This window comes from Nymphalis io, chromosome 11 (assembly GCF_905147045.1).
Source record: "Nymphalis io chromosome 11, ilAglIoxx1.1, whole genome shotgun sequence".
NCBI classification, from domain to species: domain Eukaryota; kingdom Metazoa; phylum Arthropoda; class Insecta; order Lepidoptera; family Nymphalidae; genus Nymphalis; species Nymphalis io.
Window position 1 is genome coordinate 7,505,313 of NC_065898.1, and position 26,473 is coordinate 7,531,785.

The window sequence follows — 26,473 nt, forward strand, 5'->3', positions numbered from 1 at the left end:
TGAGTTACACATGTCCCCCGCTCGACCTCCGGTTGCGCAAATATAGATATGAAATAAATGGCATTTTGCTATTATCTGTAATGACCCTATTAGCGGTGGAGGTGTTAACTTTTATTGTATTCTTTTAAAAAAAAAATGTGCTAATATTTTTTTATCTGTGAACAAAGAATATCAAAATATAAAAACATTACGTTTTGTTATTCGTTATAATTCTTGGAGATTCATTTTAAATTTAGATTACAGCAATATGATATGTAAAAAGTTTCTTCTTTATTTTTGCATCTGTATATTCTTTATAGGTAATAAAGTATTATTCGAAGTTTCCACAATTATAGAATTGAAACGATTGACGGAAAATAAATGTTATTCCATTAATAAAAAAATGCTTCACCCAATCTAACTATGCCTTTTCACGAAAGTGGTCCGTTTAACCAATGTATAATAAATATCTACAAGTGTACCTTTTTGTCCGTCAAGACGGAGACACACGATCAGTCATCATTGAAGTGTTTTCGTTTCAGTCGTCAATTAGCTCGTAAACTTCAGACTTTACGACATTTGCTGCCGATCTAAGGAAGGGTGCAACTCGTATGTTATTATTGAAATAGTTAAGAATGAAGACCAAATCCTTTAAAAGACGACTCTATATTCAATCCTTTTATCCTCTATATTAAATTAAGTCCTTCATAAGCAATTCATAGATTTAGTTAGTTTTGTATTTTCGTATTAATTATTCTTGAAAATATGTAACTAAAATTATTATAGGAGTAATTTTTTGACCTGTTTATATTAATATATTTGACTTGAAATAAGATGCTTCGATTATTATCGCATTTTTTAATTTTAATTTTACGCCAGCGTTTGACTGTTTTTATCTTTTTTTTATCTATTTTTTTTGTCAATGTAAAGCATCGACACGCATCGAAAGCATCGTCGATATATGAATAAAAATAACTGTTTGTATATATAGTTATGTTCAATCAACGTTTTGATAATCAAATGATGGCAAAAATTTTTATAAGAATATATAAAACTCATTGCTTTTAGGACAAAAGAAATTACTTATAAATAAAACTCTGTCATTGATATTTTATTACCAACATGAATAATAAATTTATATACCTATTTTTAAAGTGATTTTTACACTTAAATATTTGTTTAAAAAATTAACATACCATACTGCTTCTATCTCCTATATTTACATTGGAGTGTATTATGTAACATATTCTCATTAAGATATACATATATAATATATATTTGTTAAGTTTATTTATAAATTTACTCAGATAAATTTGGCATAAACCCAAATAATTTTCAATTTATACAAATGTCACTCTTCAAACGCGTAACAAACGGAGAAGCCATCTTAGTACTTTACAGATAAAACAAAAGAGCGTTTGATCTGTCGCCCTCAAAATTTGTAAGGCATCCATGCTCTATTTGCTTGAGATTGCTTGAGACAAGTTGCCTTTGTCAAAATAATTATTACGTAACAATATAAGGGCTTCCAAGTCTTTGTGTTAGGAGCCACAATCTATAATTACGTTAGCCAACTTGTTACCAAGTTTTGAGGGTGCTTTATACAAACACGAGTTCTTGTATCTTTTTTAATTCTAAAAACAAAGCATTCAATCATTATTTTAAATAAACAATCAGTTATGAAAAAAACGTTATAAGTTATAAATCTACTGATGTTAAAAGCTCTACGCTACTTCCACTTATGCTACTAATTAATTTTTCAACTCAACCCGTTAATAAAAAGATACGTAAATGATATTTTATGATGAGCCTAGTGTTCGTTTTTACGAGAAAGCTCCATCATTGATTCCTTGTTCATAGCTACAACATTTAAGTAAAAAACAAATTTTTGAAACTTAAAATCAGTTTAAATAAATTTGAATTAAATTAATACATAATACTTTAAACATGAACAATAAGTATTTATTTTATGACCTGTGAAAAAATAAATAAAATTGTATACTAAATCATGGCAAAATGTGTTTTTAAGTTTCAATTTCACGACCTCCTACGTTCTCAAGATTTAATTGTGCGCAAGGATCCAGTTTCTCTTCAATAATTACATTCGAAATAATAGAAGTTCATTTCCATGAAGAGCGTTTATCGTCGAGCGACATCTGGCGGATCTCGGCGACAACTCTCATTGGAATTATTGTTATTAATTAGAGCCCTTGGATTAATTAAGTAGGGCGCCGATCGTCATCCGTCCCGATTCACGCCAGTCTTGCCGAACGTCTTTGTTAACATCTCGACCATAGAATTAATTTAATTTAGACATCATATTTAAATAAATCTATATATTTGATATCAAATATTAATAGGTATCAATTGACAATATTTTAAAATGACGGTATATTACAATAAAACTTCAGACTATTTTAAATAATAATTTAAATAAATTATATTTCATTTAAAACAATTCACCAAGTATCCTATCTATATTTAAAAGAAAATACTTTTTCATAAAATAATAAAATATGAACTACAATAATACCGATATCATTTGAAAGTCGTTTGAAAAAAAAACCACAATATTTAAATAATCATTTGGCATGTCTATTTGACATACTCTACGCACCATCACTCCCTCAGCGATAATGAAGTGGTATAATTTTAATCATGCGCGAATTGCCGAGCGTAATGTCTCAGCCACGTGGCGCCTCTGAGCGCTTATCCGTTACTTTGGCTCAATCAAACGTCCTAAGAAAATTTTACGCTCAATTTAATGCACGAACTTAGCTAATAGTGTCGTAGACCTTCCCTTTCTTCCTTCCTTAACAATTTTATCAATATGTCAAAACGTAAGCATATTGTTATTACAACAATATGAATGTATCGCAAGCCCATTCAGAGATCTGAAGAAACTATATCCCAATTGTGACCTTTATGTTCTTATATGTAAAAGTATTTATAACGTTGCTTAAAAACTGGAAACTCTTATTATTTTTATTTGAATAAAATGTATTGTTATTGAAGTATCATATTTTCATAACTTGAAAAATCACAAAACAACTAGCACTAGCGACATTAAACTTAACACTCTCAACTCGGAGAATACTCCGGCCGAGCTGTGTATTGTACACAGTATTATTCTGAATCACAACCTCGCGTCCCCCACCGTACATCAGGCCGTCCCATTAAGAACGAAAATTCTTTAATTCCTTGCGCAATTAACAGCCAGGCTTGAGGCGAGGCAACGCCAAGTGTCATCGTAAGTTTCAGAACGCGTCATTAAGGGCATCTGCAGCGCGGTAAATAACGAAAAAACTCCACGAGGGGGTGAGGGGGTAGGCGGAGGCGAGATGAGAGATTTTATTTAACAAAGTCTATATTAACCCGATGCAATTAGAGAGCGTTAACGAGCTGCCCGTAATGACGGGGTCCTAGTCTCAAAGCTCACGTACAGCAACGTCATCTGGATACAGTTTGGAAAAGGCAAAGTATTCGTAAATTCAATATGTATAAAATATATCATTATTACAAAGTAAAATATTAAATATAGGATTTAATAGCTTGGGTTTATATTTATATCATTCTTTAAATTGAAATAACAAGTATATCGAATTAAGGTGCTCCTCAGCATATATAGATTTTAAACGTCAAATCAAAATTAAGAATCGCTATACGTAAACATTATACATAACTTGCGTATTTGCGGTATTTTCTGATTAGAATATTTTTTTGTCATTAAAATCCATTTGATTATTTTGAATAATCAAATCAGAATAATTACAAACACTAATGATAATATAAAAACTGAGAAAAATATATCACTTAATAATATCACATGCTTTTTCGTCGCACGGCAACTTGCGAATAGACCCCCACGCTTTGAGTTGACACATTACCGGAGAGTGATGCGAATTCAAAGCTGCCGCTTTTGAATATAATAATCGTTAGCCGGCTATTTATTGTTTAATTAACCCTGCTGGCCGTTAGCAAGGCGCCTTGGACATTGTTTACACAATTTCTAGACGGAAAAATTAAAAAACTTAAAGACATTTTCTTAAGGTATCGAATTTGATTCCACTTTGTTTCATTTCGAAATTGCAAGCGTTAAAAACTCATGATTAATATATATGATATCAATATATAGAATATATAGGATATATATGAAGCGTTTAAATATTTACATGAGTTGATTTTTAACCACTTAGAACATACTTATTTCGCTCTTGTCTAATAGTAAAAATATTTTTTTTCTTATAAGACCTGGTTCATACACCGGGTAAGAACCTTGGGTCGAGCCCCTAAAAAAATATTATATTTTCTGCTGACAAATTATCAGTAAAACTCCTATGTCTATTAGTTCTATGTTTATAATCACCTAAAGGTGTAGGTCCTGCGCCTGAATTTTTTCTGTTTTTTTTTCGGAATTGTCGTTGCCGGATTATGAGAGTAAAGGGTTAGTTTGCGCAAATACTTATGTACTGTAATATGTCACATGCAAGTATGCAAGCTAGTCTCCTTCGAGAATGGCTGCCGTTACCGGAATCGACCAGAACATCATATTTAACAGTATAACGGTAATGCGACTAGCATACCATAAGCAATGCAAACCTAACAAGATGAATATTTTTAAGTATTATTTTGCATAAATTATTTACATTTAAATTTAAAAATTTCGTTCGAAAATTACTAGGCGTTCATTAAATATAACAAAACAGTCGCTAAGGTCTGTTTCACATTACACATAAAGCAAAAAGGTATGAGGAACAACAATCTAAATTACAGGAGTTCTAACAAACGCGGTATTCCGAGCAGTAAGGAAGCACGGGTGTCATTAGGCGAAATTGTTCGGATGGCGCGCCGCATACCACGCCACGTCTATGAAAATTGCCTTGTTAGCTACGAAATATATCCGTGACTTTAAATCCATTGCTGATATAATTAACTATTCCATCACTTGTGAACGAAAATTATGCCATTAGTTTAGATAATGCGTAATATTTTTTTGTAAATTCATATTCGAATTTTGATTTAAATGTATGATTTTGTTTTTCTTATATTTGTATTTGATAGGAATCTTCTTTGGCAATGCTTAAAAATATAAATGTATAACATGGGGAATTACAAATTTTATCTAGATAATTTACTTAACCTCTTAAATATTATTACTCAAATCAAATAACAGACGATATTTATTGTTATTAATTTTATAATCTATATTTTAATCGGGTTTTCTTAGAAAAAAGAATCGTATTATATTAAATCTCTGTAAATATAATCTTAACTTTTTCTGACCAATGATTCCAACGCACTGGTCACAAGAAAGTCAAGGGTCAAAGAAAGTTATCGAGATGTGGGTGCACTAAATGACACACGCCATCTGGTGCCACTCATAAAAACTACCCTCTTTACCATTGAGCAAGTGTATAAGCGTGCTAGCTCTGATAGTAACTTGTAAGGGTCTGAAATATGACAGCTTATCTACACGTTGAAACATGTTCCAAGAGTATTGGAACATGTATATGTATATTTCCTATTGGAATCGAACAGTTGGATTTTTTAAATATAGAATGTGTTCTTCTAATAACATTAGATTTGATTTTAATTGCTCATTGGTTCTGCTGCCTCATTAAAAATTGACTTATAATTTTGTAAACTTATCATGAGAGGTTCTTTTTTTTTAAAAACCTTTATCCACGCCTTTATTAAAATGTAAGCTGAACAATAATACTAATTTTTAAATAATAAATAGATTTGTTAATAAAAAATGAGTTAATAAAAATAAACAATTATGATCTAGCTAGCAAGTTAAAGTTATTTTTATATTTTATACATATTAAATGGATACAATAAAATATTTTTATTGCTTTCGAATCAAATAAATAAAGAAAACAAGATAATAAATTCTCTCATTTTATAAAGAAAATATTATACTCGTTTTTAAATTGTCAGACGAAGGCATTTACGTAAAGTAAATAAAGAATCACTTAACCGCAATCCCCCAGCATGATAATTAAAACTCGATACGTAAAGTTGCGTGATAACTATCAGCCGGGAAATTAAGGAGTTCAGAATTGTACATAAAATTGCTGTCTTGTTTTCCTTAGCTGTTATCATCATATTCGATCTGACTGCGCGGTCCGAATTTCCCCCTTTTTATGGACATTTCACCCCCCGGGGGGACACTTGACCTCCCTATCTGATACATCATCTACCCCTAAAGTGAACTAATGGGCAAAACATGGATGTAAAATTAATATGAATATTATTATAATGGAAGGATATTTTATAGTTATAAAAAAGGTTAATTTGGTAAACTCAGGTTAAAACAGAAACAGAATTATTTTTTTGAAAGTCAAAACGTAGCAGTGAAATTACCAAATATTAATTATGTATTTTATAATTATATCTGATTTTCATTTTACATTCTAATTTAGGTTTGTAGATAATCGGGTACGTGTCTACCTTTTATTATCTGTTTTAATTTTTATGTTCTTCTTCCGTGTGCTGAAAGAAATGTATTTAAGAGATACCTTTTATACTTGTAAAAGTTTGAGGTATTCTGGTACACATAATAAATATTACAAAAACGAAATTACCAATATAATATATATTTAAGGCGAATGTGAACGCTTTACATAACTCTTTTGAAAAATATAATCGTTTCTAGTGAACTTATATCGTAGTAGTTCAACTGTTTGCACAACAATATGAGTATGATTTGCGATTAACACTCAATCGTAATAAATGATCAGTTTCATTTATAATACAAACATTATATTAAACGCAAATCACGGTAACACAGCCAACACAAAATAACAAATATATATTTTTACAAGACAACTTTACTTACACAAAATCACCCCTTGTTATGAGTTTATTATATGTTATAAAAGAACTAAATGTTGTTTTTGTTTTATCGGCAGTATGCAATCTCGAGAAAAGCCGAGATGGCCTAGTGGTTAGAACGCGTGAACCTTAACCGATGATCGTGGGTTCAAGACCGGGCAAGCACCACCGAATTTTCATGTGCTCAATTTGTGATTATAATTCATCTCGTGCTTGACGGTGAAGGAAAACATCGTGAGGAAACCTGCATGTGCCTAATTTCATTGAAATTCTGCCACATGTGTATTCTACCAACCCGCATTGGAGCAGCGTGGTGGAATAAGCTCTAACCCTTCTCCTCAAAAAAAAATGGGAGAGGAGGCCTTAGCCCAGCAGTGGGAGATTAACAGGCTGTTACTGTACTGTACTATATGCAATCTCGACAATTTAAAAAAAATCCCAACATCAACCCTGTTTTAAGCGAACGTGAAAATTATCAATACCTTATTAGACTTTTGGATATAAGTATGTCGATAGGTTCTACGTTTTGCTACTAAGCCTTTTCTAGTTAGACATATTGCTAGATAGATTTAAATTCAAATAGTTGGAAGTTTTCCTATTTATCAATCATGTCTAATATCTAATAATCTGCGCTTTTTTGTTAAGCATTCTTTTTTTGTGGGCGAAGTTCGCAATATGAGTTTATATTATTGTCTATAATGTTTCTTAATAAATGAACTGTCTAACGAGAAAACATTTTTCAAACAGGAATGGTAGAACCTGAGTTAGCTACCGCGTTTAAACAAACTCTACAGCTTTTAGTAATGTTATATATATATAGTACAAATCTCTACGAACCGGAGCATTTGTACATAATATAGTAAAACATATATACAAGTTAGAGGTTCGATCTTGATACTTTAGAAAAAAACGGCTGTACTTATTCTTGAATAAATATTTGGAGAGAAATGGATAATTTAGTGAAGTTCTTGTAAAAAGTTCTAATCTACTGTACTGGGATAAAAAGTTGGTGATATTATTATTTATTTTTAAGGTATAACTGAGATAAGGTTAGAAGCATTATTGATATTGTCAGGATGCTTTCCTTCATTGGTACCCAACGAAGAGATAATTTTAAATCCGAATTTTTTATGAACGTTTTCAAGGTATGCAATAGGCACCACGTAATTCATACAAGATTCATACAAACATACATCAATAAATATACAATAGAAAAAAATATAGAATTCCAACAAAATTTAAAATCGATATATCTTATGAAAGTCGAGACGGCCCAGTGGTAAGAACGCGTGAACCTTAATCGATTGATGATCGTGGGTTCCAACCCCGGCACGCACCACTGAATTTTCATGTGCTTAATTTGTAATTATAATTCATCTCTTACTTTACGGTGAAAGAAAACATCGTGAGGAAACCTGCATGCGTCTAATTTCACTGAAATTCTGCCACATGTGTATTGGAGCAGCATTGGAGCAGCGTGGTGGAATAAGCTCCAAACCTTCTCCTCAAAAAGAGAGAGCAGGCCTTAGCCCAGCAGTGGGCGGGCCTATTACGATATCTTATGCAATTTTCAATGTTTATTTTTCAAATTATTACCACAATGTACCATTTATCATAAAAACTTCTAATCAAACGAAGTCAGGGCAGACCGTTTGACATATACACATATATTTATTACGGCTTGTTTGTATGTTACATAACATGGTATTCGATTTTCGCATTTCCATAAGCCGCGGGGGTGGAAATACTCCTGTATCTATCAAGGCAGCTATCATAACGCTCATTATCGCGCTTAGAATATTAATGTCCCGCATAAATTATCCGCCACGAAACATTTTATTAAATAATACGTTTTTAAATAATACATATGGATATATATAAAATATTTTTCAGACTTATATTACTAATAAATTATTAAGATTATAATCATATAACATTACATACATGTAATATTGAAAAATTTACGGACTATAAAGGAAGTAATTTAAAATAAAACTTTTTTTAAATATAAATAAAATAGACGTAGCAGCGCCGCCGCTTACGAGACTTAACTATCTATGAAGCATCAGCGACGGAAAAAGTCGGGATATGTAATGCAGAAAAATCCAGTGAGCGTCGATACTTAGTATTGCTATGAAAGTTTAACCAGTATAGCACAAGAATAAAGTTAGTTAAAACGTATATGATGTTAGTTATATATCACTTATATGATAGTCGATTAGTCAACCTGTGACTTGTGATCTTCAAATGATATAAAAGATTATTCAATATGCTTGTACGTGTAGCCATCAAAACAAAATGAATGTGTCAAAAAATTTATAAAAATATATCTGGATAAGAAAAAACACACTGTGACGATTATTTTTATTAATTATGCATATTATAACGGGCGGCGACGGTTTCGTTTCGACGGTTTATGTACGAGTATTGTCTTATAACATTATATTGAGGATGATCAATCAGATGTCTTGTCCGATTTAGGCCACGGCGGCAAATCTTAAGAGCAAATAACCAACTGGGCAGGACATCTAGTGCAGAGGTGTGTGCGCCAACACAAATGCATTCTATTTCTTATTCTCTACCGGTCGTAAAGATTTCGAGCACAGCACCAACGGCTTTACGTGCTTCCCAAGTCACGGGAATCTTAGCTACTAGACCAACGAGACAGTGGATATTATATTATCATGTATACATTTTATTAAACGCTATGGGATTTGGACCAGGAACCTCGTCCCTTGAGTGATTTTAAATCAGTCATAAGGACATCATCGCGTCATAAAATAGCTTATTGTTTTTTTTAATAAGTAGCTATTGAAATACATTTTTGACGCAAGCATAGTAAAAGTAAAGTTATATTGAATTCAAGCTAAACATAAAACAAGTGTTGCAAATAAGAAGCCGTTTTGTTTAAAAAAATCATTTGTATATTTAAATCAAACTGTTTATAAAAAAGACAAGTACGTTTATGATGTTATAGTTACTTTTTTAAGGAAATAGGTAGGCGGGCCGAGGCTACCTGATTGTAAGTAGCCACCAACGCCCATAGATATTGGCGATATAACCATTCCGCAAATCGCAAATACGCCATCAACCTTGAGAACTACGATGTTGTGTCTCTTGTGGCTCTATGAGACATTGGCTCACTCACTCTTCAAATCTGATAAGTGACCCAGATACCTACCCAGACCCTAACACCGAGTAAAAAGTTACATGCAATAATATTAAACTGACGAATTTATGATTTATTGAAATATCATATAATTGATATATAATTTAAAAAAACATTGGCTACAGCGTTAAAGGAATATGCATAAAAATAATTAAGCTATTTAAAAATAGTTTGGAAGTAAAAGGTAGGCGTGGCCGAAGCTATATAGACTAAGCGGACGATATAAACGGCAGCATGTAATCTAAGCCTATAAAATCGTGATAACTCGTCCGATAGTGAAGCAATTTCTGAACGACACAGTAATGACACCTATTAGCTAGACCGCTCGACATCCTGTCGCATAATGGCCGCGGGGCGTGGACAACCTACTTTTATATACTTCAGTCTTTTCATGGAAGAAAAGTTATTTAGATAAGAAGCAATAATTTTTTTTAACATTGACTTTAATTTTCTAGTAATAATTATATTCAAGTCACAGGAATATTGGTTTTAAAGGTATGTTAGTACAAAGTCAATTGGTTTAGTTGAGCTATTGCTATAAGGACATAAGCTAAACTTAAATAAAATATAGTATAAAAAAACGCGTCTTTTTTTAAAGACATGGCAAAGAAATAACCGCAATAACGTAAAAATATTATTCTTTCGTTTGTTACATGACTAAGTAATTACAGCATTAACACGGAAATTTTAATAAACAAAATAATTAATTATTTCACAAATTTATTGACAATTATTTGCATTAAGATTTCGTCTAACACTATCACCTCAAGATTCAATTGATATTTTGTGACGAAAAAACCATTCCAGAACAACATTATAAAATGTAAGAAAGTGATATGCGATATTAACTATAATAATTATTATAACATTTAAAGAATATGCGCTTTAAATTATCATGTCACCGTTAATGGGTTCAAAATTTTTACGAGTAAGATTCGATGACTTCTTTCAGAATAGCACTGCGAGACATACTCCGAAGCTAATCATCAAAAACGTAATCATCCACTTAACATCACAGTACAATTAATCTCTCACGAAAGGTCCACCCAATAGTCGGTCTAGACTACAATCTTAGGCAAGATCTAGTTTGAAATAACTCGTAATTAGAGGTCGGACAATAAAAGCTGAATCCGCATGATGTCGTGTGAGGCGTTCGCGTGACACTCTGTCGTGTCGCCTTCCTCCGACAATAAAATTATAAGTCGACCACAGTGACAATCCACTGATTTACGCTACCACACACGCGAATATTCTAATATGAAAAGACCTTAAGCTTTTTACAACGACGTAAAAAGAACGTAGAAGGCGGACAAGTTAATGAAGAAAATATGTTCGCTAAGATAGCAGTCGCGACATGCGTGACCACCGCCACCTAATTAACCCCCTTACGCTAGCCTAGCTTTGATTCAATGATAAATATGCCTTAGATCGAGATAAGATATCATAAAAATTAAATTATTGTTTGACGTTCAGATTTCGTTAAGGCTGATAATATCTAAAATATAAAATTTAATGACTAAATTGTATGTGTCCTTGTACTTCATAATAATATGAGTTGATAATTTGTAACGGCTTGGAGTCGTTTGACCTTTGTCACTATCCCTTAGATTGTTTTCTTTGTTTAAAGCATCTTATAGGTAGATGTAGTGAAGGTATGAAGTACGATTTATCTACCCCTAAAGAGTAATTTTCTATAATTTAGGCTAGTAGGCATTATGTCTTATGATTTGAAAACGATAAATGAATTTTAATGAATTTCAGGAAAGAGCTACGCGGCTACTTGTTATTTGTCGAAAAAGTTATCTCAAACAAATATTGCTTTACATAAAACTTATTACTAAGTCTATATATACTATTGATTACACATAATTTATTTACAATAAAAATTTAATACATTTAACACAAATTTTAAAACATAAACATAAATTATTGAAAAATTGTGTATTTTCAATAACATTAGATACATTGAAAAAAATCTTTATATAACTAAACTAAAACTGGAAAGCATTATGAAATGTCTTTTATGCGCTAAAAGAACTGTTTATTGATCGCAATGACCAAGAGAAGCTTTCCTTTCGTGTATAACTCGCTCAATACACAATCACTTCAAGTGGTCTACATGAAAATCCTACGAATTCCGTCACGAAAGCTGGAAAGTGGCACGAATGAGTCAGCAGATAAGCCCTCATAACCAGTGTCTCGTAACAACAGCGGTGCCAAAATATTCAATTCAAATAGGAAGTTAAAGTGACTTATGAGGGGTTGTTTTGCAAATACAAAATGATTTCGTATCAACCAGCTACTTAAATATATTTCATACATTAACAATAAAATTATTAAACTTCTTTCACGTACTTGTCGGGTAATAAAACAAGTGAAACGCCTCACTAACTAAATAATACAGCAATAAGCTAAATTGTTTTCGTAGCGATCACTTTCAACCTTATTTACAGTTTATATATACAAAGATTGAAGACCTCTTCATACAATAACAATATTTATTAAGATAAACAAAGAAAACGGTCATTAGTGTTTTCCTTTGTTTAAGCGGTTGATTTGTGCAAATTGAATTTTAATTGCGGCTCACCTCACTCAGCAAATACTTGGCGTTTAGCTACAGCTATTAAAACCTCGGCAATTCTTAGTCCCATAACTACCCTTACACACGTAACCCGCAGTAATGCATACTAAACGCCGTCTTTCGTTTGTCTTATCCGCGCTTTATAAATAATTTCTGTAGAATAATTAATAATTGCGAACGATTTAATTACCTACATCATTAAGGCGAGCAAGTATCGGCTTTGTTCTGTTGATTGACATTAAAAAAGAAAGTAAAGTAACCTGCCTGCCTGTGAATGTCCCACTACTGAGCTAAGGCCTCCTTTACTTTATTGTGGAGAAGGGTTGGAACTTCCATCACGCTACTCCAATACGGGTTGGTGGAATACACATGCGGCAGAATTTCAGTGAAATTAGACACACGCAAGTTTCCTTACGATGTCTTCTTTCACCGTCACGCACGAGATGAATTATAAAACACATATTATGCTTCACATAACATCGATACAATCATCTAGGATTCTATACAATAGTTTGACATGTCTATTAAGGATTTTCTAATATGATCTTTATATTTATTTAACCTTCTCCTCGAAAAGAGGAGAGGAGGCCTTTAGCCCAGCAGTGGGACATTCACAGGCTGTTACGGATTACGGATTTATTTAAAAATTAAAGTAAAAGCGTTTGAAGCATAGTTTATAAATCATTTATAAATGCAATATTTGCCAGCGATATCATATATAGTTATTGACTTAACTGAATCTGCAAGTTAATATTATAAGTTGATGTATACTTCTCGAGTATAAATCAAATGCTTACTCAAATACTGACTTCAAAACGTCAGCTATAAACTTAATAATATATAGTTTTATTTATAAGATCTGAATATATAAAATTATATAAACATTTGCAATACTTAATCAGTCTATTAATATCATTTTTTTATATAATATAGGTGAGTGGTCATCACCGCTCATGTACATTGGCCTCGTTAGATATATTACCCATTCCTTACATCACCAATGCGCTACCAATATTGGGAACTATTATGTCCATAGTTACACTGCCTCACTCACCTCTACAACCGGAGCACAAGAATACTTAGTATGATGTTCAATATATGCTATTTTTAATTTGCCTTACTTGGCTAACCAAACAATTTTATTGGTACATTATAATATATATTAATGCTTCATATATAAATGAGTAAAGGAGTTACTAAAAGGGCACAGCGCCACTTAGAACTACAAAGAATATCCAAGTTATTTTAGTTTTATTTCCTAGTAGGGTTTTATTTTAATATTAAAATTAAATCAACCCTAAAGCTTAACATTATTTTTAAAAAATACTTTAGCTCTAATATTAGAGCCTACTCAGAATAAAATAAGTAGCCATCTAATTTATAACCTTCTTCTTTATTGAATTCACCTAAAAATAACGATGTAATTGTAGGTATACTCAAGCCTTAACCACCCTACCGAAACAAGGCGTTTAGTTAGTATAATTAAAAATATAATAAAATATTTGTTTTACAATAACCATATTTAAGTTGAATAATAAATATTTTTTAACTAAGTATTTATGAAAAAGGCCACAAACATGATTATAATAGTCATATTTATCGTTTGGTGTTCATACCGCGAGTGTTGATCCATATCGTAAGAATGGTCAGTATGGCCACGCATCAAAGATCGGTCAGCCATAAGTCAAAAGTCACGAAGGCTAATCGAGGTCCGCCCAACAAGCCTTAATAAGCATTTTTAACGATATTACTTATCAAAAATATTTAACCTGTTTTATTATAGTCTAAGAAGGTTTTATACCTATTTAGACCTATTTTGTTTATTTTTTCAGTAGTGCCATGCCTTTAACGACAAACTTTTACAAAACAAAATCTTTTAACATTTGTGTTAAAGTAAAATATGTCTCTATGCAATTATGGTTCATGCAATTAAATTATTAAATTTTATAGCAAGATGAAGCGTCTTTATTTTGCTCTTACATGGAAACATTTTTAATTTTGTTTTTCCACTATGTTTCCTTACACTTATTTTAATAACAAGAATGACATATTATGTATATATTAAAGCAACGCATGTAGTCAATCCATTTTCAATTTCTTTTCTATATTTCTCTATCTTTTGCTTAAAGAATCCATTAGCGGAATTTCTCTAGCCGTAACCCTCATTTTTTTTTTATTAAAAAGTATTTAAATGACAGATAATAACTAATACTAAACACACACATACTAAAAATATCAATACAAACTTAATACAGTAATATATGTATATAAAGACATTTAAGAATATACAGTAAAATATTTTAACTCTAAAAGAAAATCCAACAAAATCAATCTATTACTCAGCTACTTGACTATGGATGAAGGTATATGATGACGTTACAGATTTAATATATCAAATATTTGTTATCTAGCTCACTTCTACATAACATAAATTAATACAGGTAAAGTCAAATAAGGTTATCGTGTATAGATCGTTAAGAGAGGCGATACAGAACTTCTATTTTATTAGTGCGCTTGCGCCGATAGCCGCGTCCAATTACCACCTTTATCACCAATTAGTACTTTACGATGCTCTGCCATAACTTGCGATCTGGGAATTATTCTTTATAAATACAGGAAGTGGATAAATTAAATTGCATACCTATCACACTATGCAAATTTCGATTCTTCCTATTTAATTATCATATTATTTTATAAGTTATACGTAACAAAAGTTGCATAAATTAGTCAAATATTTTTTCGTAAACCAATTTTCGAGTAACATTTATAATATTAATAACAATTAAAAATCTGAATATAAAAAATAATATCTCGCTGAATCTAAAACAACTTCTTGCGTGTACGACTAACAAAATTTTATTTAGCAAATCCCGCAAACGCACTCACGCTCCGTTGACACACAAACCGTCAAGGATTTCATGGACATCAACAGCAATAACTGGAAGTGTTTAAAAATTTTATCAATTTGTTTTATAAATATTTAATTACAATCAATCATCATCAGTTATATCAATCTGAAATTATGTTTTAAATTTTCATTAAAAATCTATAGAATATTTTTAATAGGAAATATTACCTATTATGGTTTAAAGTTGTAGACTAGATCTTGACCAAAAATCACTTGATTCGCGGATAATCATCACAGTGCTCTCATTGGCTTAGTTATGTGAATGAATGCTGCTGTATGTACTGGCAACCCACTGTTGCAATTTGAAAGCAACTTGAACTTTCGTAAAAGAAAAAGTCTTCGTCCAGCTGTGGTATATATCCATTAACAATAATAATGTTATAATTAAGCAAATCTCTTAAAGTAGTTTCAATATAATAATATATTACTCATATAATATTTTTAGAAACCTACGCTAACCAAAATCCGTGATATATATTTCTGTATATGCTTTTGCGGGACCCGGTAGATGGAGCTGCGTTGCGTACTAGATTTTTTAACAAAAGTAAATAAAAATCTTATTACACCCGTAAAAGTGGAGACGGGCAACTAAATATTTGACCACCCATGTTTTTTCATTAAATTTCTTAAGGTGGTGGTACTTTACTTGGTGTAATGTGTTCGCGTTATTATATCGCCTTGTTTGACCAAATGTTTGGTAGAAATGCAAATATTGCAAGAACGTTATCCTTACATGGACTGAACCCGCAACAAACTGCAATATTTGTCTCTTGATGCGTAAATAATGTCCAATAAGTGGAAGAAAATTCGTTTATGCTATTTCCATTATTTGCCATATTAGTAGCGAATATAATCAAATAAGTCCCCTACAACTTCCCGTGTTCGGAAAATGAATGCAAATAAACGAAGACACTACGCCAAGTGAAGGAGACATTAAATTAAATAAAAAACACACATTGTTATTCAGACAGATAACGATTGTGTACTCGTACTTCCATCCTACTTATAATATCATATTCTATTATTTGAATTAAACTATGGCGTATATGCAACTTCTATATAATACATATTTTAGCTCCTATGTTACAATTATGTAAATATTAACATTCCTTTTAAATCTTTATTTATTATTCAAGGTCGATGTACCGTGCATAGGTCCTATTAAATCAGGTTCTTACTGAAATAATTATAACGCATAAAGAGGATATTAGGCATAATAAAAGAGAATAGTATGCACTGCTATCTATGGTTTACGAATATATTGTTGGCAAAATTAATCGCAAGAAAATTTTATTTTATAGTCACAAATTATTATTAACATTAAATATTTTATGTAGATAAATATTTCCTTTTTACACTTGGAATTATTTAGAAATATTACAAGATATTTAAATAAACGCGTGAAAAAATAAGCGAGGCGTGTTTCACGGCGCATTAGCACAGTACGGGTAAAAAGATCGGTTGGCGAATGTTTATAGCGTTGGTTAAAAATAGCACTTATAAAATCGTAATTTTACCGATTTTTTTATAGAATAGGAAGGCGGACGGGCATATGGGCCATCTGTAAGTGGTCACCAACGCTCATAGACATTGGCATTGTAAGAAGTGTTAACCATCGCTTACATCACCAATGCGCCACCAACCTTGGGAACTAAGATGTTATGTCCCTTGTGCCTGTAATTACACTGCCTCACTCACCCTTCAAAGCGGAACACAACAATACCAAGTACTGCTGTTTTGCGGTAGAATATCTGATGAGTGGTTGGTAACTACCCAGACGAGCTTGCACAAAGCTCTACCACCAGTAAACCGATGCGAAACATGCGATACGTAGTTAATGTATCTATCTTAAATTCCTTATCAAATTACTCTGTAACATAAGTCCTTCCCAAGAAGTCCTACCAAGTGCCTCCTTCAGAGCGTTCGTGCTCTTAATATAAACATTTATGTTTTGTCTTTAGGTGTCAAAATGAACTTATTATGGCTGCTAAAATAAATTTAATAATTATTATTTCCTGGATAAAAATACAATCAACTTTGTTAAATATGTTCTATGTACATATAATATTTTACTTCTATTTATTTATCTATTTATTTCGTTAAAACTGCCATTATAGTATATGTGCTTATAAACATGGGATAAATAATAATTTAATAGTCTGAGAAAAGATTCAAATGACTAACTTACCATTCATTAAGAGACCGTATAATATATTTATATTTAGAAAACTGATGTTAATGTATCTCTTTGAGATGAGACTATGGCACTATTTACTGATCACAATAAAAGTTGACAGATTGACAGACATTGGTATATCCAGACATGACAATACCTGTCAGGTGTTCCTAGTGACTTATAATTATAAAGAATAAAATCTATTTGAGTTAAACTAAATACATTATAACCTAGGTTAGTTCCCACAGTGGTTCCTCAAAAAAAGTATTCTCAATGCGACACGACATTAGTCAGACAGCCGTAAAAAAACTCAACTCCTTTTTTTAACGTGTTATTGGACACTGAATTATCTGAAAATAAATATCATAAATGCACGCGAGTTAGATATCGATAATTATCATTGTAGTATTTAAAATCAAAATTATATTTAATTTGTATATTAAATTCATTTTACACACACACATATTGATCTATAGTAATAATTACCATTCAAACATTAGTATCTAACTGGAAGATTGAAGACTCTTCAGTGTAAGAAATATCAAGTCCTTCCGATCTCAGATCGTTTAATAGAAAGGATATTTCATCTGGCTAACAATAGTTGCGCTATCAATAACGCTATCACAGTGATAGATGGGGGACGGTGTCTTTGTTCGGACTTGGTGAGGGATCGACGTCGCCAGCCATCCGACCTTCAAAGTCGATTAATCTTTACTTGATAGTGTTTGGTAGAAATCTTATTAGCTCTCAGATAGTACTGCTACCAAATACATATTATATTCGAGACTTAAATTAATAGTAAACTAAGATACTACTATTATGTATTAAAATATCAAGCATTTATTTTATTTTATTTTGCTGTAAACTTTGATAAGTTCTTCCTTCACCGAAAAGACTGAAGAAGGAAAACATCGTGAGGAAACCTGCATGTGTCTAATTTCACTGAAATTCTGCTACATGTGTATTCTCCCAACCCGCATTGAAGCAGCGTGGTGGAATAAGCTCCAAACCTTCTCCTCAAAAAGGGAGAGGAATCCTTAGCCCAGCAGTGGGACATTAACAGGCTGTTACTGTTACTGTTTGATAAGTCTTTATAAATATCAGAAAAATGCAGATTTTTTGAGTAAATTAATATTTTATATAGAACTTGAAATGCAACTTGAAAACCCTTTATACGTTATTGATAAATTTAAATAACCCACTTTGACAGATAAAGGTAAATTAAATCACCCTTAATATTAAATATATTATTCATTTATGTTAATTAATTTCAACAAAAAAAATTAACGGCCAACATACTCTATAAATAGCTTCTTTAAACAAACTATATTATACCATATAAAATATATCGATCGAAATGAAAAAAAAAATATTACGGAATTTACAAAAAATATATTTAATTTGTATTGTATTTTCTGTAAATATTGAATATACTTTATTTATTTGAATATAAATCAATTTTATCTTATACAAAATTATTTTTCACTATGTTTACTATAAGGAAACATCAACGCGCTTACTTTTACTTGTCTTTGATGTCTTATCAGTACTTGACAATATCATTATAATTCAAACATAATAACAATTACGAAAAAGGAAGCGTAACAAACATATTAGATTGATAGTCTGTACTACTGGTAGCTAATACTTTTATACGAACGCGTAAAATATCGATTTACAAATTAATATGACACAATGAAGTTAAACTGATTGATCACAAAATAGTGGTATTCATAATAAAGTTCGTGTCTTAAAGCTATTATCATAATAACAGCGGCGCGACGCTCGGAAGCTAGATAGCATCGGATCGCGCACGCTGGACAATAACCCTTACTGTGTTCATTTATAATAATTAGCATAAAACACAACGCTGATATGATTTTTGATATTTTTCTGCGGCTAATGAGCAGCTTTTGACCTTAAAGTGTCTGATTTATAGTGATTATATTTAATAATGGATTTTGCTATACGTAAAGTCGTTACGTGGCCTAAAAATTAATGTCGGCTCGTGATATCACAACAAAGTTTTGTAAAAAATATACGTATTTGGTTTATGATTTACGGCTCGTCTGATAATATACTATAAATACGAGGTATTTATTCAGTAATCTTAGCAAAATAATAGGTAACTTTATATTAGCTCACTGACTCGACATTACATACTCGTATATATAATTATGCGTTTGTACGTGTGTCATACGCGCTTCTAATGACATTATTCTATTCGAAAATGAATTATTATATGATAAAAAGGGTTGAATACGTAATCTTCGGTTATCACGCAAAATGGTACTACTTTAGTAAATTAAATCAATATGTTTTGATTAAATATAAATAAAAGACGCAAATATGTACATTGGCGTCATTTATTTTATGGTTTTACTATTAAGATTCTTGTAACTTTTCCATGTTGGGATCAATCAGAATGCGTTATCTGCACTGTGCAATTTTTAAAATATATTTTATGCTATATTTTTATTTATCTTAGTTTATTCATGTTATATTTTGTTTAGCCTTACCTTAATAAGCAAGCTTTGCTCTTCTATAATTGAAGAAACACATTTTTTTATACTTGAGCACCATTTTTACCTTAAATGTTTAGTGTGATCCTTATTTCTTTAAAAAAGTGCTCGTAAGAACTAATAAACTACCTCAAAAATCAAATTCAATTTAAAAACCCATAGTAATAGCTGTACTTTACACTGGATCACTAACCATACAAGCCATTTTAACAAACTATAGTTTTCTTTTGTTTTTGAAGGTAGAATTATATAATACATGTATATTATATATTTATGTTTGTTAATATTCGGGAAGATAATGACGCCTAACGTTATATTATTTTATGTGTAATATTTAAATTGTAGGTTTTTTTAAGCCTTGTGTATTAGGCTGTTATTCCATTATGCCACTGACACATGTGAAGTGTAAATGTTTAACTATCTATCGAGTTTATATTCCGTTCTTTACAATAGGTAATTATTATTCAAATACGAAATTAGCGCTAGTTTCACAATTCAATAATAGTTAGAGTTAGAACAAATCAATCTCCTAAAACATAAAAGGTAATTATTTGAAAAAAAAATTGTTTAATTTTCGTAAATTGAATTTTCATGTGCTTAATTTGTGATTATAATTCATCTCGTGCTTTACGGCGAAGGAAAACATCGTGAGGAAACCTGCATGTGTCTAATTTCACTGAAATTCTGCCACATGTGTATTCCACCAACCCGCACCGGAACAGCGTGGTGGAATAAGCTCCAAACCTTCTCCTCAAAAAAGGGAGAGGAGGCCTTTAGCCCAGCTGTGGGACATTCACTGGCTGTTACGGTTACGGTACACACTTGGAAAGAAGTGAATCAATTCTACATATACCTATGTAGAATTTACTGTTACGTAATCTGTATATTATGTACCTAAGTGTTATGATTGACTTAACAATAGAGTCGCTTACTAGATACGTAATATTTTTTTCCTCACTCACACCGATGTAATCAAACACCAAAGAACTTTCCTGCCCACAACACAATAAACGTTACCAATAAGTAGAATGGACCATCACGCTGCAGGGGCCGTCACGACCTTACTTAAAGAATGGATATCGGCAGTTCACTTAATGTCAAGGCCTCGAATGCCATTACGGAAATCATTAGATTATGCTATATAATATTACAATCAATAACTTTTCATTTGTATTAAACTACTCACACAACCTAACTGAGAGGCGGAAATGGTCCAATTGAACACGTAAATCTTAACCGAAGATTGTTGACTCAAGACCGGGCAAGCACGGAGCTTTCACGTGCTTACTTGGTGCTCGTAGTCATCTCGTACTCTCGTATCTCGGCAGTGAATGGTCGTCACGAAACCTGTGTCAGATGTTCTGCCACATGTGAACCCCAACTCATGTTAGCAGCTCATTAAATAGATAGGCGGACTGGCAAATGGGTCACCTGATGGTAAGTCATCAGCACCACTCATAGTCATTGGTGGTGTAAGAAATATTAAATATTCCCTTAAAATAAAAACGTTTTCATTATGAAACAACTAAAGGACTTAAAAAACTAACATGATTATATAATGATAAATTATAAACGTATTCGTTTATATTTTATAATTTTTCTTTTTTATTATATCGATTTAATACCGTGAAAATATATTTACAGATGGCTATAAAACAGTATGTGTATATAATGCTATGTATGTTAGAAATTTATGAAACAGCGTGTGACTCAGAGATAAGGTTATCTTAGTGAGATCACCTCGTTACGCCAATCAGCGGCTATAAAGTATTACATTGCCATTGTCTTTATATCTGTGCATATTTCTTTGTTATAAAAACCCAAAAGATATATTTAATCAATTTTATTATTAATAAAATATATTTTTTGAAAAAAGGCCATCTGTATAGTACTTACAGCAAGTTTTTATTTTAAAATATTGAATAAACTCCATCAAAAAAGACATTTTGATGTATTCCTTCTGAATCCTAACCGATTTCAGGATATATTATATAATATATCAATACAAATACAAGTCACTTACTTCACTCTTATAACTTAATGAAACGAACTGGAAAGGTTTCAGGCACAGGACCAACGGTTTTACTTGTTTTTTAAGGAACTGAAGAGTAAACACTACCAATTTTACAGAGTCCGAGCTGCAACAACAAACTTAATAAGTTTTTATAAGCTAGCCACTTAACTAAAGAAGTAGATAGTTATTATGTAACGAATAATATAACAAATAATATACAATTGAATAATATATAATTTGTTGTTTTTTTATAAATTTGTAATGCGTATTTTGTTTTTTAATTTAGTTTATAATTAATTTTAGTTATAGAATATATAAATAAAAATGTCTATACATAACTTAAAAAAATATTTAAATATTACGGATTTAACTAAACGAACATGATACGAGCCCACTTCCTTCACGGACATTTTCTTCTTAATTGTATTAAATAATTGTTTTACTTCGTCAATATATAATTATTTTATTATAAAATAAACTATCGCGCGTTTTTTCTGAATTGGGAAATCTCTAAGACTGACAAGTTTTACTGTATTTCGTAATATGAGGATTTCAATCAAACCTAAAACAAGTGGACTTGTTTGAAATACGTTATTCAATAAAGCTATATTAACAAAATTTTACTCAACGAAGTAAAAATACCATGTTATTGTTCACAATCGTCTGTCAAATCGTTAACGGCGCGAACATAATGCTTTCACCTGTAATTTCTTATTTCACGTGCTATCGATTGAACAAATAGTTAGCCCACAAGTGCCTATTGAATGTTGAAACTCAATCTTAATTGTACCGGAAAACAATTTCCCACTACAATACCTAATACTTTCATATAAACAGTTTTATCATGGTGCTATGCGCTACGCTTATACAAACATTTGTTGATTGAGAGCTTTCGCTGCAAATCGCAACAAAGGAAGTCCGAGGTAAGTATGAGCCGGTAATTTCTTCAATGCATAATATAAAGCTGAAAAGAACGAGTTGAGACGACGTTTCTTAATTTACGAGGGCGTTGTGTGGCGTGAGTGCTCGTCGTATCCGAGCGCCATCTGCAGGTAAGTTACGACGGCCGTGGAAGCACGCACCACACACACATGCGCTCGCGCACGCACACCACGCCTCGCCGACTGTCCACCGGCCGAACAATCGATCGTAAATCAGCTTCGATAAAATTATAGGAGGGAACACAATGGATGTCGCCGTGCGACATCTGCGACGCATAACCTGCCCTCCTCCCACTGCAAAGAGTCCGCTTTCATGCGCCACCTGGCCGCTCCTACCACGTAACTCTCCGTCTCCGAGATAAAGTTCACATTCGCACGTGTACAGACAAGAAATGTTTATTTTGAGAAAGTCTCCACAAGGAATAGTGGCACCTAACGTGACGAGGCTTTAAGGCCCTATTCGCTTACAACTGTCTATGCTCTCGTAATTGCGAAATTCACGCTTCGTGGTGCGGTACAAAAATAAGATTATGGATTCTGCTGAGTTCCAGCGTTATTATGATTCGAGGATCCGTCCATAGGTATGTCTGGGAACTTTACGACCGCTATTCCTGGAGGAATAAACCTCGGACTTATTGAATATTGTTTAGCTTATTTATGGAAGACAGCGATATTCTCCGGTAAACTTGTGCCAACTTCGGTTGAAATCAGACCTTTGTTTATGCATTTTAAACTTTACATAAGCTACCAAACTCTAAAGAATTAATTTGTTTTGAGATTACAACTTAAGAGACGGATCGATCGAATTACACAAAAGAATCTGAATTGGATTTCACGAGACTGGCAGATGAGATTGGATCCAAAGACATTTACGAACGTCGATTAAACGTGGTCGGACAGTTGATAAAATTACGAGACTAAATGAGAAACGCCAAAAGACTCGATAATTGTCTACATGAACGAACTCAATTTACTAATTATCTTATTCTTTGTGATATATTTATTTTAAGATTTAGGTTTAGGAAAATGGTAAATAATATTAACAACAAGACATTAGAAGTCAATATTACGTTGGTTTATTATTAAATGTACTTTTGAGCATTAAATAGACAGATAAATATTCCTTCATGAAAATACAGTAGGTATTCTTTCACGTTTATAATACATAAACATACTCAGCTATCGCGTTTCGAAACAGCTATTCTTGTTCCAGTTTAATGACAAACGATAAAACCGGTCAGATATTGTGAATATCAACATAATCAGTGAAATATTTTCATTTATTATCAACGTGGAAAGTTTTACACGTTCGATAGAGTTACGATCTCGCCGCAGTACTAAATGCGGTCAAAAGTCGACGCACTAATTAATATTTAATGAGGTTAAATCGTAGACAATGGCAGCGAAGACAATGTTAAACAGGTAAAGGTTCCTATTCAATTTTGTCATGTCATAAAAATAAAGGAGATACTAATTTAAACTCTATAATATTTAGAAATATAAATAATGTGCATTATAAAACCGTAAACATAGTTGTATTGCTTTTTACAGAGGTAGGTAAATTAGTGTATATTTAAATAATTCCGTATATAATAAAATAGTTTTTTTATTTTATATTTTGTAATATAATAAACTAAATAATTAAATCAAATAAACAAAACGAAATTCAATTGTTTTAATTACTAGTGTAATATATGTATAAAAAAAACTTAATATAATGAATCTTTATTTATAAAAGAGAAGCGTTTCTAAATGGCACATAATGTAAATAAATAATGAAATTCCTCCGTGTTCATCCAATGACAAGTGACAATGGAGGGATCGTCCCTCCGAACAACAAATCAATACAAAATAAACTCTATTGCTTATGCATGCGGTATATTACAGCGCAACGGTAAACGGAGGATGGCCCTTGCTATCTTGTCAGGCGGGGGAGGCGTCAACCAATAGCAGAGCGCACTGAGCGCATCACACTGTCTTTATCTTTTATACCTACTGCGCATCCTCATAAACAGTACATTGCTGCATACTGAAGTTCAGTAACAGTTTTTACTTTTTCAAATTGTTGTTGTCATAATACTGAAAAAAATAACAATTGTTAAGTAGCTCACCTTGGGCCTGTAACCGTCTCGCCACTGCTTTAGACCGCATCGCCTCCACCTCTCCGTTAAACAAGATACTGGCCGTAATTAGAAATCGATGACCCAACTGAATGAGTTAGTAAAAAGTTTCGCGGTTTCAAATTTAGAAGTTTTCAGTGCGCGCGCGAGATTTGGTGAAGCGGGCGCAGTGTAGGTCGGGCGGGCGTCGGGGTCGTACGGTAGTCCTGCAGGATGGGTGCAGGAGTATACGGCGCGAGGAGCGCGGCGTGTCACGCGAGCGGTCGACGGGACACTGCGTTCACGTGCTCCGCCGCACGGCGAACGCGGGGAAAGCGATTTTCACGCGGGAAACGCGATAGTGACCGCGCTGTCTCGACCCGCGGCCGCTCGACAACTGTCAGTAAAGACTTGAACGTTTCAGGCCGCCTCTACCACCCACACGCTTCAAAACTCGTTACTACTACCTTCACTAGCCACCAACATTTCTTTTTCATTGCGTGACAAGAGTTATTGAAATAATAACAGCCAATGAGCTTCAAGTCATACGCATTGTCAACTTTTAACACGTGCTTTCTCTTTCTTTTAGGTGATAAAACACTACTTACCAATATATATGATTAGTCAGCGAAATGGAAAAATTATATATAATATAAACAACGTTTTTTAAACTGTATATATAATAAAAAAATATAAATAACAAAGGTTGTAAAATAAATTCCTACATATCAAGTCACGAATAGGTAATTATTATTATTTATTTTTTTACAATTAATAGACCAGCGTTTGACCGTTGACTTACCTGATGTTAAGCATCGACACGGTCTAGGATGTAGCACGCTTGCCTATAAGAAACTTGTTTACTCTGGATTTGAAGACAACATTGTACCTATCAGGAAAAACGGCTCTCCTAATTACTCGCCATCTAATTTAAAAAGTATATTATTTGTATGTTACGTATATATACGTACCTATTAGGCTTATGTTCAAATTGTAACAAAAGAATGAATAAATAAATAATAAAAAAAATATATAAGCTTAAGTAGCGATACAAAATATGTAAAGTTAAGCGAACGACCAACTCGAAAGTACTTTAAATTAAATCTTTGAAGTTTTTTCGTTGTAAAGTGCGTATATACGTATTTCTTTATAATATATGTAATACTCTTGTGCACTAACTTTACTTACTAGAAACACAATCTTAAAAAAAAGTTAAGCTGTTCCAAAAGTGTGTGACGCAAATTAAT

The 26,473-nt window shown here is 32.1% G+C and overlaps 1 protein-coding gene across 2 annotated transcripts in view; it reads right to left on the bottom strand.

The window, feature by feature from the left end:
• LOC126771914 (histone-lysine N-methyltransferase MECOM-like) overlaps window positions 1-25,600 on the bottom strand; it is a 99,083-nt gene extending 73,483 nt beyond the window's left edge. For both annotated transcript variants that reach the window (XM_050492080.1, XM_050492079.1), the window contains exon 1: window positions 25,239-25,600. In XM_050492080.1, coding sequence (XP_050348037.1) covers window positions 25,239-25,278 — 40 coding nt within the window. In that variant the 5' untranslated portion in view covers window positions 25,279-25,600. The remainder of the gene's footprint in view (window positions 1-25,238) is intronic.
• Window positions 25,601-26,473: the final 873 nt, after the last annotated feature.